The following is a 16,988-nucleotide window of genomic DNA, read 5'->3' as shown; positions in this document are numbered from 1 at the left end:
GCACGCACGCACGCACGCACGCACGCACGCACGCACACACACACACACACACACACACACACACACACACACACACACACACACTGTTATGCCATAACTTTTCTTTTTCTTTTCTTTATTGTATTTTATGGAATATTGTATTGTTTAATAAAGGACACGAATATCTTCGTGGTCGATTACATAAATCTGTTTTTTTTTTTCATTTTTACAGATACATTTTTTAGTTTTTAACATCTCAGTTATGTAATTTTACTTTTTTAAAAGTCTATTATACTATTGCATGAAAAAATGTTTTATACTAATTATTGAATTATTTCTTATTAATAGAAAACTCTTACAATAAACACGGAAACATGCATGTACGGAACATTGATGTGACGAAGTTACCAAAATTGGTTTTACGTAAAATTAATCGACAGCTGGAGACAAATGGACGGCAAGCATTATAAAAGCTGAAGACTTGAAACTCAAATACGAGGTAATTTTATCACCATTTAGTAGTACACAGTACTGCTGTAAATTGTAAAATTAAAGTTGTTTCTTTTTGCACAGAGACATATAAGCAATATTAAAAATTTTATTTCCATTTTCTCTTCACAGATGAAGCGATATATGAGGTGCCAGGTGACGATTATAGATATTAGTATTCGGATGACAGTAATGCCTATGAAGAACTTCCATTCCGCATTGTAAATTGGGGTCTTCAAAACAGTCAGAATGTATCAACAGAGAAGTCTACCGAAGATATCTGCACGCTGTGTACTACAAATGCGCGAACACATATTTTTGTACCCTGTGGTCATCTTGCCTGTTGCATTGAATGTATCGAACGTTTGGAACATAAGTGATGTCCGATATGCAACACTACTTATGAAACTTGTCTTATAGTTAGAAAACCGTAAGAAGCTGTCTGCTTCTGAAATGTCTTAGCGTACACAAATTTCAGATATTTTAAATATAATGAAATTACGTAGCACGCATTATTAAGTTTTTCTTAAATCACTTTTTTCATTATTACTAGTACATAGCTCTTGTAAAGAAGAAGTCGAATATCCGAAAACGTCAAGTATTTTTCAATCTCAGAAATTCAGTCTGTATTTATAATTAAATTTAGTCTTTGTACATATAAATAAAAACTAATTTCCTAAATATTAGTGGAATTACTTTTTGAAAAAGGCCAAGGTTTTTATATTTTTGATTCAATATATATTAAAGTGTAGAATCAGTTTATACAATAGAAGATATAAGTTTCCAAATTTTTTATACGTATCTTTAATTTTTTGAGACATGCAGATAGGAAACTTGTAAAATACATGGCCCTTCTTTTTCTGCAATAACTTGAAAAAAATTATACTCTTAAATAGTGCGAATCAGGTCAAACACAAAAGCTTACTTATGCCATAACTTTTCTTTTTCTTCTCTTTAATATATTTTGTAGAATATTAAAATTGTTTAATAAAGAACACACGCAAATACCTTTGTGTGGTCGACTATAAAATTTTATTTTTTTATTTTTATAGATATTTCCATTTTTTAATTTTTTTACAACTTAATTTTCAAATTTCATTTTTCTTTCAAGTTTATTATGCTATTGCATTAGACAAAATTATGTATACTAATTGTTGCATTATTTCTTACTTATAGAAAACTCTTACAATGAACACGGAAACATACCTGAGCGGAGTATTGATATGACGAAGTTTCCAAAATTGGTTTTACCTAGAATTATTATTATTAGCTTTATTATAAGCACAAATATGTACTATGGCGGTGTCCACATGAGTTTAAACTAATTTTTTTTATATGTAATTGTCCTTATCAAATAGTCTACAAAGAGACGAGAACTAACGACGTTATAAATGTAAATTCGTTGTCAGTGCGACAGAAATGCAGATCTTTTGCTTAAAATTATTATTATTTTTCTGTAAGTTGGTTTAGAGCGAAAGAGATTTTTTTCATTTTTTTCTATTTTATTTTTATAACAATTAAGTACCTTTCAAAATGTAAATAAAAGTTCTAGTTCCTAAAGTTGTTTATGCGTAATATATGCCGCTCATTGTAATTAAATACATAGATTTTACCTTTTGTGCAAGGGATACATGACCAAAGATAATTTGATAGTCTTTCTAGGTATAGATACATAAGTATATGTATAAATGTATAATGCGCTGCCATGTGGTATTATTTTTCTAACGTTTCGCCGAATACATTATACAACACGATAAGTACATTTTATAAAAATGTTCAATAAAGATATAAATTGTAAAGAAACAAAGAAAAACGTGTTTTAATAAGAAATCATTACCATGATTTTACAATTATAATAGACTACGTTTATACAGCGATTTACAATCCAGTTTAGTATCTATCGTATATCATCCGATCGATAAAATTTTTTGATTACAATGATTATTTGAATAACAGTCCATTTTGATATTCTAAACATTTGAATCAATCTCTTTTAATGTATATACATTAGAAATTGTGTAGTTTAACTATCAAGAAACAGAGGTTCATATATAAATGATTATTATGATTAAAAGAATACAATTTTGTGTAAATAAACTTTTAATTTATTTACGTCATTTATTGTATATATATATATATATATATATATATATATATATATTTAATACATAATGTTGCTCTTTGTAGATTCTTGTTTTGACTGCTTGTGATGGACAATAAATGGCATTGTACAAACACGCTTTGAGAGTAAAGCCTCAATTTCCCAAAAAGTTAGGAAGATAAAAGATGATCGTTGATGTTTTCATAACATTTCACAGGATTCTAATAGTGGAGAAAATTATAATCAACTTTCGCTTAAAAGAATCTCGTGTTTTGTTAATGAACTCTTTTTTAGTGCTTGATAACAGGCCTGCTGTGCAAATTGCTATAGATGCGTATGATATGCGGCTCTCAGTTCTCTTATACCTAAATAGGCGTTTGAAAATGTTAATAAATAGTATTATATATTATAAATTCGTATACAGAAAAACTCTTTAGTAGAAATGTCAAATCTCATGAGTATACGTATTGCAGTATATACGTACGAATAGTTTATTAATTAGCAACTTACCTGAAGGACACGGAAACAGCAATTTGCATTGTAAGTAAACTTCTTCCATCTCAGCACTGATGAAGATGCTGCACAAAACACCGTGATATGCTATCTATAACATAAATATAGAATATAGTTCATCATTGAAAATAAGGAATCTAATACCTCGTCGAATATTGCTAGGAATGTTATTGAACTGCATTCTTGTATTTTTACGAAATATAAAAATGCACAATACTTACTGACATTGCATTCGACATAAAGCTCAAAGACGCATGTTTCTGAAATAAAAATAAATTATTACGCTGACACATTACAAGAGGTTAGTAAATCTGTCAAAACCGTGGTATGCAAAGCAAACTTATACGGAACGATATAATATAATTATTAATAATTACATTATATAATTCTCCAGTTTTGCCTTACACTTCATTCCCAGTGAACACATTTTATAACGGCAATATGACATAAAAGTTACATGTAATGTCACAATGTTATTCTTGTGATATATAAGGGCTACATAATATGAAAGTAACTTGCAATTTAACATTTTTTATATGCAGGTAACATAACTGTTATACATCTTTTTTGCGTTACAGTTATGTAACAAAAATTGTGTAATTGTTACGTAACACGCTTGTATCAATGTTAGTATAACTACTAATATTCTGGTAATATTAATGGAGTGTAACGGAATAACATACAATATAAGATACTGTTTATTTGCTTACTGCTCACGTTTTTCTATGTGCCCGGGCTCTTAAAACCCTGCATTCTTTTATTTTGCTAGAGCTAATAATGGTCTGCGCTTTTCATCATAAATTTTCAATTGTTTCTAATTATATATTTTTTGTTTGAAATAGGTTTAATATTGTGCAGAGGCCTGCTTTTTAGTTCGCCTTAAGGCAAAAATTATAATTTACAAAATACATAATTTGTAATTTAATATATAATTTATATTATAAATTATATTATAATTTAATTTATAATTTATATTTTAATAATTTACTTAGTTATGTTCAATTCCAACTATAGAGTAATTGAGAAACTAAGTGTGTAAGCATTATTACGCAGTTTCGTAGTTAATTAAAATATTATTGACGTCGTAGCGCTAAATACGCAAAATTGTTAATCTTAATAAAATTAAACATTTTCTAATTAATCATTCGGAATTTAGTCTAGAAACATGATAAAATTAATAGTAAGTCGATAACAGCAATAATAAACAATTTGCGCATTTTCAGAATAAAACATAGAAACTGCATAATAATAAAGTGATTTGAATGACCCGCGCTCGTAGCGCATCACAAAACTTCTTAGCGCGTGGTGATATTACTATCCGCGCGCCGCGCAATCGGCGCAATCGCGAAAGTTAAGGTTGGCGAGATTTTGGAGGGAAACGAGGTCTTTCCTTTCTCAACCTTTGCCGGGTTAACATCGTGTCACCCGTGTACGAATCGTTCAACAGTGTTCAACATCCGACGAGAAGGAAAAGTATCTCACCCCACCCGGGAGTGTGTGCGCCTGGCCGCAAAAGGATCGCAGGTTACGTGCGTTAAGTGCGTGTGCCGTTCGCGGAACCGTTGCTCGCATCGCCGCGACTCTTCGCTTGCCGTCGTCGTCCGTCGTCGTCGTCGTCGCCTGCGGACGTTTTCCGCGTGGTTCGACAGCGAAGGGCCGCTACTCGCTGACGTGATCGTGGCTCGACACATGGTACGTTGACTACCCGGCGACGAGGAGCCGAGCCGAGCCGAGAGTGGAGAGCGGGAAGAAAGACGAGAGCCGAAAAAAGAGTACCGCGCGCGCGGCCCAGCCTCCTCGCGAGTGCGTGCGTGCGTGAGTCGCGCGCGTGTGTCTCTACTATTTCTACGGGGCGCGTACGTTATCCGTGGGCTTGTAAGCTCGTAAAAATTTGTCGTCGACAACAACGTGTATTGCAGCGGAAGTACAATAAAGCTGAGGAAGAAGAAGGAAATTACACTGTGACCGGAACTACGAATAATGTTAATAATATTGAATTATAGCCACTTACTACTTGGCTGTATTATACGGTCGCCACTGTATTTTAAGGCTCAAATACAGAAACCTTGCGTTGTTGCTATGTCCCTTTTGTCCTTCCAGCTCGATAGCCGCCGTCTTCTGCGCCGCGGACGTGTTCAAGGCCGTCAGCCACGCCCTGTTTATGCGTTGCGCAATATACGGATTTTCGGGTAGGAACACTCGTTGGTATCGAGATATAATCACTCTCGTATTATTATAAACAAATAATAATTTATTATTCCTTCACTTCTACAAACTTCTCCCTGAACCGGGCTTGATTGTCCGTTCGCGAGTGTATTCTTATAAACGTCGACTTACACGAATGGATCGTTATCCCGTATCGCGTATCGAGTCGTTACTAATCACGCTATTCTCACAAACACACTAATTACGCTAGCGGTCAACGGGATAAGCTACGCCGGCTTCGAATTGTTGCGCAATCACCGTAACGTGTTACCGCTTCGAAGTTCCACGACGAACTGTCCAGGAGGAACGGGTTGAGTCTCCCCACTTTGAGGCAATGCATGCGCCGGAATGCCTATTAAGGCGCGAAGTCCTCCTATTGGTTAGTCGTACCTACGGGTGTAACGCGGTACGACTCCTTCGACACTTTGAGTGTAACCGGCGCGTAGAGTCGGTTTTCCTGTCCTCGACATCTACACCCTCGGGAGGAACTCTCCTCTTAAAGTGCAACGTCGCGAATGGCTATCGCCGTAACGTGGACCGATTCGCGTCGCTGCACCGCGACGATTCGCACGAGCGAATCAAAAGTCACTCAAACGGTATCGAGTGACTCGGAAAAAGTCACATGAACGAATCCTATGGAATCCAGGTAAGTACTAACGGTCGTTAGATCCGTCATTAATTATATATTTTTTTTTACAGGTACCCAGGTTCATCGAAGGAATCGTTCTAACGAAATGCATCGACGATGCTCAAGGTTGCACCTTTCGGTGTAAATACGGTAAGTATATAAAGTAAATATCGCGTCGACTTAATTCTATCGTGCGCATACATAAGAATAATGGTAATCAAACTTAAAATCGACAGGGAATATCAAATTAATAATGAAATTATGCAAATAAAGTTAATTCGGCTCTAAGCCTGACAAAAGTGTAGAGAGAACACTAAAGTGTAGAAAAGTGTAAGTTAATACATACGAAAATAACATCAAGTGTAATGAGTGATAAATCTTAGCCTGGAATAACTCCATTTTGGCCGTTCTCTCTTTGGTTTACTGAAATTAATAAAGTTATGCTAAAATATAAAGGTTTTACCCTAAAATGTATAAAAGTGTATTAAAAGTGTACTAAAAGTGTAGAGCTCACGCTGGCTCGTTCCGCAGACCTATAATTAAGTCGTTTGTACGGAAAGTGTAGTAAAGTGTAAAAAGTGTAATAAAAGTGTAGGTGCTTCAATTCCCTTCGGGATCCTCCGGATTGTTTAAGATTACAATGTAAAGTGTAAAAAAGATAAATAGTATACATACTAAGTTCGGATCGGGGAAATTGAATATCGTAGGTAAAAATATTATTATGGAAACTATCGCGTATGTTGTAAACTTCATTGTGTACGTTTTATCTATTCTATGGCATGTAATATGGTTCCGTAATTGATTTTTGTGAATAAATCAGTAACAATATGCAAATCAAGGATATTGCAAAAACTACAAATATAAATGCTAAAACTATTGTGCGAAACTTGTCCGAGTCCATCTTGGATCGATAAACTTGGTAATCGGGTAATTGTGGAATGTTTTTAATTAAAAATTCTCTATTGTTTAATGTTATGTGTTTTTGTGTGTATTTAGTGTAAAATTTTAACGTGTACTTATATTGTACGGGGTGTAACGCATAGGCACTTTGCCTTGCCGCTATCCATCTATAACCTTTGACAGGGTGTCGCACTTTGTGTGCTTAAGCGCTCATAATTGCTTCGAAATAAAGAATATGTAATGTAATTGACTCGCAATCTATGCTCAAGAGTCCTTAAAGTAACATCAACTTAAAATCATTGAGAATACAAAAATAAAATATCATATATAGTTTTCTATCAAACGCGCATGCTACTGTAATTCAGTGTATGTTTGCGAACACTGCACGTCATTGGTGTCCGCCATCAGGTTCTCGTCCACGGGCTCGGTCTCCTGCTGCACCTGCTGCTCCTCGGTGGAGAAGATCTGCGACCCGGGCGATGTCGTCTCTCGTATGGGCGTTACGCCCCTGGTGAGTAATCTAGGTCCCTCCTCGTCTGCCAACTAATCGTACGTCGGCGGTACCGATTGGTCTACCAATATGTCGGTAGAACTATGCTGATTCGTGTCCGGCTGTTGTCCGGCTCGTTCGGGTTGCCCCTTCTGCACCGTCTGCTCCCTGTTAGCTCGTACGGGTTCCTGGGACATCTCGCTGGTCTCCACGGAAGATTCCCGACTCGCCTGGGAAACGGGCACTTTAGTGTACGGTCCCAACACAAGGCATCCGAAAGTCTATCGAGCCTGAAAGCGTAATCGCAATAAAACGAAGTGGCGACCGTAACAACATCAAAGTAAGTAATTTCATTGTAATTATCAGAAGCACAGACTTTTACATATTGACCAATCAATTTTCTTATGCTTACGCATTATGCGTTATGTAAAAGTCTGTGCTCTTCGCTTAACTGTTATAAAAAGGAAGATAACACAATTTATCTGTTTACTTTAACATATAAAATATATCACCAAGAATTAACGCACTTACACATAAATTGTGTTTTTTACTGTGTAATAATATCAGTAAATGCTTTCTATTATTGTCATAATAGTAGTATAACTAAAGGCAAATTACAGAGAAAAGTGTAAATATTTGAAACTATTATCATTTTTTATTTCTCTTAATCTTACAGATTTTCCAACTGTAATTGAACTTAATATCCTTAATATTATATACACTACCTGCACTACCTTTCTATCCATTATAAGTTTAAATTTATGATATCAAGTATTTTTTACTGTAAAAGTAATAATAAAAGTAGTAGTAAACGTAATAGTTTTACTAAGTATTTTTTACTGTTTTCAAAAATGTCAAAAGATATTTCCTCGTTATCTAAACGTAGAAAAAACCAATTGCTCAATGCACAAATCGCACGATACATGACAGATCACAATCAGCTATCTACTTCTCGGGTTACATCAGATACAACACCTTTATCTCATAATTGCCACATCGATCGTGTCAGTCCACTTAATTATTCAATTGCCAATGAGATACACAATAACGATCAGTTATCAGTTTCTTCCACGGATTTTGATACTCCTATAACTCAAAGCAGTGTCTGTATTCACACGGACGATGCTGATGATATTGAGACAAATCGTATAGCGGAAGCGGAAAGTCCCATACATTTCGAAGTTCACCAATATTCGTCAAGTGAGTCTAGTAGTGACTCTAGTAATGAGTCCTTCGTTGAAACTAATTATGACATTCCAAATAGTGTCAATATGAGTTTAGCGGACCAATTACGCTACTGGACTGTACTACAAAATAATGTGCCACACAGAAACGTAAATGCATTGTTGAAAATTCTTTCTTTGTATGGTCATTCTGATTTACCAATAGATGTTTGAACTCTTATGAAAACACCTCGAAATGTGTCGTACAAGATTCAGCCAATGAATGATGGCTATTACGTGCATTTCGGACTAACAGGTGGACTGAAACGTTCGATTGTAAAGTACTTTCAAGTTATTCCCTATAAAATAGAAATAAATATAAACTGTGACGGTTTACCTCTATTTGAAAGTTCGCGAGCTCAATTTTGGCCAATTTTAGTATCAATCGAAACTGATTTCTACACGGAGCCTATCGTTGCTGGCATATACTATGGTGACAAGAAACCTGCTGACGCTAATATTTATCTGAAAGAATTTATCACTGACATGATTGAAATTCTTGAAAACGGCCTTGATATTGATGGTCATAAGTGTTGTGTAATTATCAAGGCAATTGTTTGCGATGCACCTGCAAAGTCGTTTCTCACATATACGAAAGGTCACAATGGAAACTTTGGATGCTCTAAATATATTCAAGAAGGAGATGTAGTGGACCATCGCACTATTTTTCCTGAAATAGATAGCGAATTAAGAACCGATCATTCCTTTAAATATCAACAACAGCCTAAGCATCATGTGGGTTATTCAGATTTATTAAATTTAAATATAGGTATGGTTTCTCAAGTTGTTTTAGATTATATGCATCTTGTATGTTTGGGGGTTATCAAACGTCTTATTCAGTTCTGGGTTAAAGGCACTAAAAATGTTTGACTTACTAACGAACAGCTGCAGGCTGCATCAAGAATTATACAGTCAATGAAATGCTTCATAACTAAAGAATTTTGCAGAAAACCGAGAAGTCTTAACGATATCGATAGATGGAAGGCTACTGAGCTGCGTCAATTTCTTCTTTACACCGGCCCTGTGGTTTTAAAATCAATTTTGCGGAAAGATTTATATAATCATTTTCTTTCATTGAGCGTAGCAATCTGTATTTTATCTGATCCTAAACTGTGTTTGGTTATGAATGATTATACTCGATCTCTGTTGAGCTGGTTTGTTTCGCATTACGGAAAATTGTATGGTCCGAAATACATTACGTATAATGTACATAATCTCGTGCACCTTGCTTCTGATGTAACCCGATTTGGCTGCTTAGATAAATTCAGCGCATTTAAATTCGAAAACTGTTTGCAGGCAATAAAGAAACAGGTTAAGAATTCGCAAAGACCATTACATCAAATCGTGAATCGTATAACAGAAAAAAATGCTCTACCTATTCAAACTCAGTATCGCAAATCGTATCCAATCGTACATTATTCAAGGTCTGCAATGAAGATCAAACGTCTCGAGTTTGATGGATTTTCCATCTCAACAGAAGATTATGAGAATTGTTGCCAATTGAATAATGATTCGATTTTTATTGTAACAAAAATTTTCAGCGATAGTAACGTTCTTTACGTAAGAGGTAATAAGTATAGCAACACAAGATCATTTTTTTAGCGCCGTGCGGTTCTCAGAAATTTGGCATCTCTCTGATTAATGAAGGATTTATATCTGAACGGATTACATTGTTAGCATCGCAAATACAGAGAAAGTGCTTGAAATTACAAAATCCTGAAGATACCACCTCGAGTGTAGTGTTCCCTTTACTGCAATATAATTATTGACATTTAGAATTCAATCCAATAAAAATAAAGATCATTCCTCGTATTTTTCAATTCTCTTCCTGCAATCTCATTCCCTCTTATTCCATTTTGAAATTACCTCGTTTTCACTTACGGTTGGTGGTAGACATGGCGTATGCAGTCGTAATATTCAAAGGAGACAACGAAGTTTCCGAGGTACCATCTAATTGGCTTGAAACAAATGTCGAAGAATCGTTATGTTGGTGGCCGGTACATTGCAAAAACGCCCGTGCGCTAATAGCAAAAAGATCTGAACCAAATAAAAAGTCGTGGGATAAGTTGCTTGTAACCATCGAAAAATATTGCAGTAGGTATACTTTTGTATCATAAAATAAAGGAACATCTGCGATATTTTTATTTATAATAAATACTTTTTGCAGCGTCTTATGAAAAGGCTCGAAAGGTCGCGGAAAATGCAAATTATGCAACTACTGATGATGACCAACTCGGGAAAAGACGCAGACAATTGATGCCCATACAAAATTCGAGCTCCTCATCCGAAGATCCCGAAAATAAAAATCAATCTAAAACTTTCAAGCGGATAAAGCCACGAAACCCGCGTAAGTTCTAGCCATCGTATATTCTGATTCAACAAATTTTTTGAAGATTGTTATATGTCTCGTCGTCTATTCTTTAAAAGTCACAAGGGAAGTCTATATAGCGTATTTTCTCCTGTTTGAATCCATTTCGCAATTTGAACTTTTTACAATTTGATTGAACTTGAAATCTCTATGAATTTCAAATCCTTACGTATTATCTCTTGCGCATTCCATCGTGAGCTATTTAAAACGAGGCTGTTTGTAAATTACGCACGCACGCACGCACGCACGCACGCACGCACGCACGCACGCACGCACGCACGCACGCACGCACGCACGCACGGACGCACGCACGCACGCACGCACGCACGCACGCACGCACGCACGCACGCACGCACGCACGCACGCACGCACGCACGCACGCACGCACGCACGCACGCACGCACGCACGCACGCACGCACGCACGCACGCACGCACGCACGCACGCACGCACGCACGCACGCACGCACGCACGCACGCACGCACGCACGCACGCACGCACGCACGCACGCACGCACGCACGCACGCACGCACGCACGCACGCACGCACGCACGCACGCACGCACGCACGCACGCACGCACGCACGCACGCACGCACGCACGCACGCACGCACGCACGCACGCACGCACGCACGCACGCACGCACGCACGCACGCACGCACGCACGCACGCACGCACGCACGCACGCACGCACGCACGCACGCACGCACGCACGCACGCACGCACGCACGCACGCACGCACGCACGCACGCACGCACGCACGCACGCACGCACGCACGCACGCACGCACGCACGCACGCACGCACGCACGCACGCACGCACGCACGCACGCACGCACGCACGCACGCACGCACGCACGCACGCACGCACGCACGCACGCACGCACGCACGCACGCACGCACGCACGCACGCACGCACGCACGCACGCACGCACGCACGCACGCACGCACGCACGCACGCACGCACGCACGCACGCACGCACGCACGCACGCACGCACGCACGCACGCACGCACGCACGCACGCACGCACGCACGCACGCACGCACGCACGCACGCACGCACGCACGCACGCACGCACGCACGCACGCACGCACGCACGCACGCACGCACGCACGCACGCACGCACGCACGCACGCACGCACGCACGCACGCACGCACGCACGCACGCACGCACGCACGCACGCACGCACGCACGCACGCACGCACGCACGCACGCACGCACGCACGCACGCACGCACGCACGCACGCACGCACGCACGCACGCACGCACGCACGCACGCACGCACGCACGCACGCACGCACGCACGCACGCACGCACGCACGCACGCACGCACGCACGCACGCACGCACGCACGCACGCACGCACGCACGCACGCACGCACGCACGCACGCACGCACGCACGCACGCACGCACGCACGCACGCACGCACGCACGCACGCACGCACGCACGCACGCACGCACGCACGCACGCACGCACGCACGCACGCACGCACGCACGCACGCACGCACGCACGCACGCACGCACGCACGCACGCACGCACGCACGCACGCACGCACGCACGCACGCACGCACGCACGCACGCACGCACGCACGGACGCACGCACGCACGCACGCACGCACGCACGCACGCACGCACGCACGCACGCACGCGCGCACGCACGGACGCACGCACGCACGCACGCACGCACGCACGCACGCGCGCGCACACGCACGCACGCACGCACGCACGCGCGCACGCACGCGCGCACGCACGCACGCACGCACGCACGCACGCACGCACGCACGCGCGCACGCACGCACGCACGCACGCACGCACGCACGCACGCACGCACGCACGCACGCACGTGACAATGAAACACCATCAAAAATTAAATCTGGATTTGCAGGTCGAAACATATTATCAGATCTGCCACCGACTCCAAACAGCTCTGTTGAGACATCAGAATCTGTAAGAGTTGAATACTCGCACGATGTCGTAAAGGCAACAAAATCAAAACAGGTCACAAAGTCGCACGACATCACAAGGGTAGTGCGACCCAAAGAGACAGAAGCATGTGAAATGGATAACACTGTTTTAAACTGTGAGAACAACGGTACTTCAGTTTCTAGTCGTAAGTAGTTGCAATGTTAATTATAAATATTGTCCATTTAAATTCAAATTTTTATTAACTTTTTCCAAAAAATAAAAATAATTAATAGAATCGAGTCAGATGAAAAGCATAAAAATCATATAAAATGTATGCATTGTACAAAAAATATTATTTTTACGAATCACAAAATAATTTTTATTTAAAAAATATAATGTTATACACTAATAAAATTGTATTGAATTATATATATTGTTGATATTAAGTTATCAAAAATTGAGTGATGATGTCTTGTGCTGTGCTATACAAGACCATTGTGACATAGACAAGGAAGCGGAAAACGTGAATGACCCAAACTTGAGGATTCTGACTCAGGTTGCGACGCCAATAACCGGCAAGAAAAAACATTTTTCTGAAGTTGGCAACACTTGCCAAAAAGGCCCTTGATGGTATAGAAGCGACGGACCTCAGTTCAGAAGGTGAAACTTATTGGACTTATTGGACATTTACAAAAGGAACATTTAAATATTTGCGAGATATTCTCTATCATTTATTCTGATGTAGAATATTCAAAAATAATTATTTTGATGCTTGCGTCGATTCAAATACAACTACAAGAGCTTCATCAGAAAGTCGACCGTGGAAGACCTATGCTTTCAGGAAATATTAACCTCGTAACGCCTCTTCTGCCATTAAAGTCAATCGCGGAGATTGAAGCCTTCAAGAAAAAAATCCATGAAAATCCAGATGTGAAAGAACAATTCGTAAGTAAATTTTTTAAATACTTTCCACGAAGAAAAATCAATTTTTGTTGAAACTGTTGCAAGTATAGTAATAATCTTTCTATTGCAGAATACGTTTGTACGGAAAATCGGAGGTCACACAGCGCGTGAGGACATCCAAAGAAGTTGCACAAAGGTCTTCAAATTCCTGCGCAGAGTTGTGTTCATGGAAAGGACGGAAGGAAAACTTTTGCATTGAAGGTCTATGTATTATTAAAATAATGCAAAGTGAGTGATAATCTTGAGGTTTTAGCACTAGAAAATGTCATTTTAACATTGTTTGATAAATAGGGTTTCTCTTTTTCTATTGTTCAGTTTTTGGCAGAAATGTTGACAATAATGCTCTTGCTGCAAACAAACAGTTCAATAATTTACATAATAATTATAAGAATAGGTACATTTTCTTAGTCAGCGTTGCCAATATCGATTCGAAAAAGTAACTCTTTTATACAATTATTTTGATAATTTTTTGCATTGCTATTTGAAAAGGTTTAAAGATTTTTCATTCCGTAATAATATTGTGGAAAATTTTAATTTTTGCAATATGAAAAAAATGTCACATTATTGTCAAAATTCTTGAAGTTTTTGTTACAGAAATTTTATAAATATATTTTTACAAAAGTTATATATTTTTTTAGTTTAATTTTTAACATTTTTTACTAACATAAGAACTGTGTGTAGTATTGAGGTTGTTGCAAACATGGCTGGTTTTTGTAAAAAAAAAAAAAAAAAAAAAAAAAAAAAATTGCTATAATCGTTTTATTATCTCAATGTAAACAGAATCGAATGCAAAATAATTGATTATTTTACCTCTAGATGTTTATCATAATAATCCCAATATTAGAAGTTAGTCCCGTCAACTCTAATGGATCTAAATTTATTGTGATGTATTATCGAGTTTTTAGATGTTTCATACATTTTTACATCATTTATTATAGTAATTTTGTTCACAGATGCTATTTTGAATACATATCCGTCAACAAAGGAAATTGAATTTGAAGAGGTTGTCGCAGAATGGTTCCGGTTTGCTAAACAACGACGAACTCAAACAGCAGAAAAAGAAAAAAAATTAGAAAGAAGAAAGTAAAGACAACAAAGCGTCTGAACGTACTCTTTTAAGGTTGCTCGGGGGGGTATTAATCGTTCCCCGGATTTGCGATTGGCCTGTATTAGGGTGGTTCGAAGGACCAAAGGGGCAATCCCCTCGCGAATGCAAGCGAAATATAATGCGAGAAAGACGGGATAAATTAAGCGAAGCGACTCACCGTATCGCAGCCCGGCGCCCTCCTGGGTAGTCTCTCGGCCGTTCTCGTCTGTCCTCTCTGGTGGCGAATCCTCCCTTTTGATAGCGAGCGGGAGGCGTGCAGGCAAACAAGGTAGCGGGCAAGCAAGCAAGCGAGCAGCAAGCAACACCAAAACGGGCAAGCAGGCACACGCCGTTATAACGAATTCTTCGAGCACTCGACTGTGGCTCATGCTCCGTCTCAACGTGTCGGCGATTCTTACGGGAGTGCCGCTCCGGAACTCTCTCGGCTCGCGCTCCTGGAAGTACGGCGCGAACGAATACTATTGTCCCAATAATTAGGCTTGCCGCCCGTGGGCGGGCAGCACGAGTCGGGTGAATCGCGCGAGTATTGACACCTGTCGCGGCCGCCAACGTTTCGCGCGAGTCTCAAACCTACGATAACTTTACGATAATGAGCTTACAGACTAATATACAACGAGTATCAACGCAATTCAAACATATCAAACATTACACAGATGCGACTAAAACTACTATCTTAGAATTATATACACTATCTACATGTGAGCGCCAACCAAAGGTTACAGAGTCTTATTTTTAGATACTTTTATTTCTATAATTGTCATATAACGTACCGTGGAAAAATGTCTGTTTTTTTGTCAAGAAATTTTTTTATATTTTTTTTATAAACATTATTGGTATCTAAACAATTGAAGAAACTTACGAATTTGGTCGTATAATGTACCGTGGAAAAATGCTTTTGTGTTCTTTGTCAAAAAATTCTTTTTATTTCTTTGTTATTCATAAACATAATTATTACTATCTAAACGATTAAAGAAACTTACAACGAAATTTAAAAACAGTTTGTACCAGAATTGCTGTGCTGTTATATAGTTTCTGTCTGCCTTCTGGCACGCGCAATATAACTGATTGAATCGAAGGTCCTCTTGTGCCTTATAGGCGACCTTCGCACCAAAACACTTACTAACCTTAACGAGTGATGCAATTGCGTAACATTTAAGTATAAATAATTAATAATAAATGCGTTTAGTAAGGGAGAGTGGGCTCCCTTGAGCCACGGGATCCAATGTGACACTGCGAGTTTTCTGTATTAACGTTCTGCAAAATAGTGACGGTGGGTATAAAAACTTTCGTTTTCAAAACATATAACTTCCATCAAAAAATTATGCCGAAATAAGCATATATACCTTAGTTAAAGGCAGATATGTAATTGGACCCTTGCAAAGTAAATTTTTACTTGTCATAACTTTTTGATATGTATGGATTTTTAAGGATTCTATACAGTTAAAAAAAAATTCATAAGACGTTTGTCGGGATCTAGCCACGCATTCCTTTCATTGGGCTTCGGGCGGGGTTTCGTTAAAGTCGAGGTTGTGCAATATGTGCCGGTACAGTTTCCCGTCCCTCACCTCGTAATCGGGGTGTTCCCGGGGGGTGTTTTGCACCGCTCGTAGCGTCCGGCGGTACCACGAGCAGCAGGACGGGGTCGTGACGGCGGCGGCGGTATTTTGACGCGACAGGGCGTCCGCGACCCGGTTGAGGGCTCCCTTGCGGTACTTGATGTCCATATCGTATTGTTGGAGCTCGAATGCCCAGCGTCCCAACCTGCCGGTGGGTGCATCTAATTTTTGCAGCCAGCGGAGAGATTGGTGGTCGGTAATTACTGTGAATGAGTATCCTTCTAGATACTCGCGCATTCGCCGGATTCCCCAGATTACGGCAAGGCATTCGAGCTCGGTCGCGCTGTAATTCCGTTCGGCCTGATTCAGTGTGCGGCTGGCGTAGGCGATAACTCTCTCCCCCTCTGGAAAGTTTTGCGTGAGCACGGCCCCGAGGCCGGTCGTGCTTGCGTCGGTTTGTAGGATAAAGCGGCGCGTGAAATCTGGGCACGTGAGGACCGGCGCGGAGGTCAAGGTATTTTTTAATTTCTCGAACGCGGTATCCTCTGCCTCCCCCCAG

The 16,988-nt window shown here is 39.8% G+C and overlaps 1 protein-coding gene across 1 annotated transcript; it reads left to right on the top strand.

The window, feature by feature from the left end:
* The first annotated feature begins 10,387 nt into the window (after window positions 1–10,387).
* LOC143906714 (uncharacterized) lies at window positions 10,388–15,658 on the top strand. Its single transcript, XM_077422958.1, has 6 exons — window positions 10,388–10,622; window positions 10,696–10,875; window positions 12,783–13,011; window positions 13,836–13,993; window positions 14,719–14,885; window positions 15,589–15,658. The coding sequence occupies exons 1-5, from the start codon at window positions 10,424–10,426 to the stop codon at window positions 14,850–14,852; spliced, it is 900 nt and encodes a 299-aa protein (XP_077279084.1). The 5' UTR covers window positions 10,388–10,423; the 3' UTR covers window positions 14,853–14,885; window positions 15,589–15,658.
* Window positions 15,659–16,988: the final 1,330 nt, after the last annotated feature.

Source organism: Temnothorax americanus, unplaced genomic scaffold (assembly GCF_048541705.1).
Source record: "Temnothorax americanus isolate GAGA-0224 unplaced genomic scaffold, ASM4854170v1 Scaffold75, whole genome shotgun sequence".
NCBI lineage: Eukaryota > Metazoa > Arthropoda > Insecta > Hymenoptera > Formicidae > Temnothorax > Temnothorax americanus.
Note: the sequence above shows the minus strand (reverse complement) of the source record. Positions and strands in the feature narration are given on the sequence as shown.

What these genes read in the sequence shown, in the direction of transcription:
- LOC143906714 (XM_077422958.1), top strand. Translation starts at nt 10,424, where the DNA reads ATGGCGTATGCAGTCGTAATATTCAAAGGAGACAACGAAGTTTCCGAG. An exon ending in AACCATCGAAAAATATTGCA is followed by an intron (nt 10,623 to 10,695) that starts GTAGGTATACTT and finishes TACTTTTTGCAG; the next exon opens with CGTCTTATGAAAAGGCTCGA. An exon ending in ACTTCAGTTTCTAGTCGTAA is followed by an intron (nt 13,012 to 13,835) that starts GTAGTTGCAATG and finishes TTTCTATTGCAG; the next exon opens with AATACGTTTGTACGGAAAAT.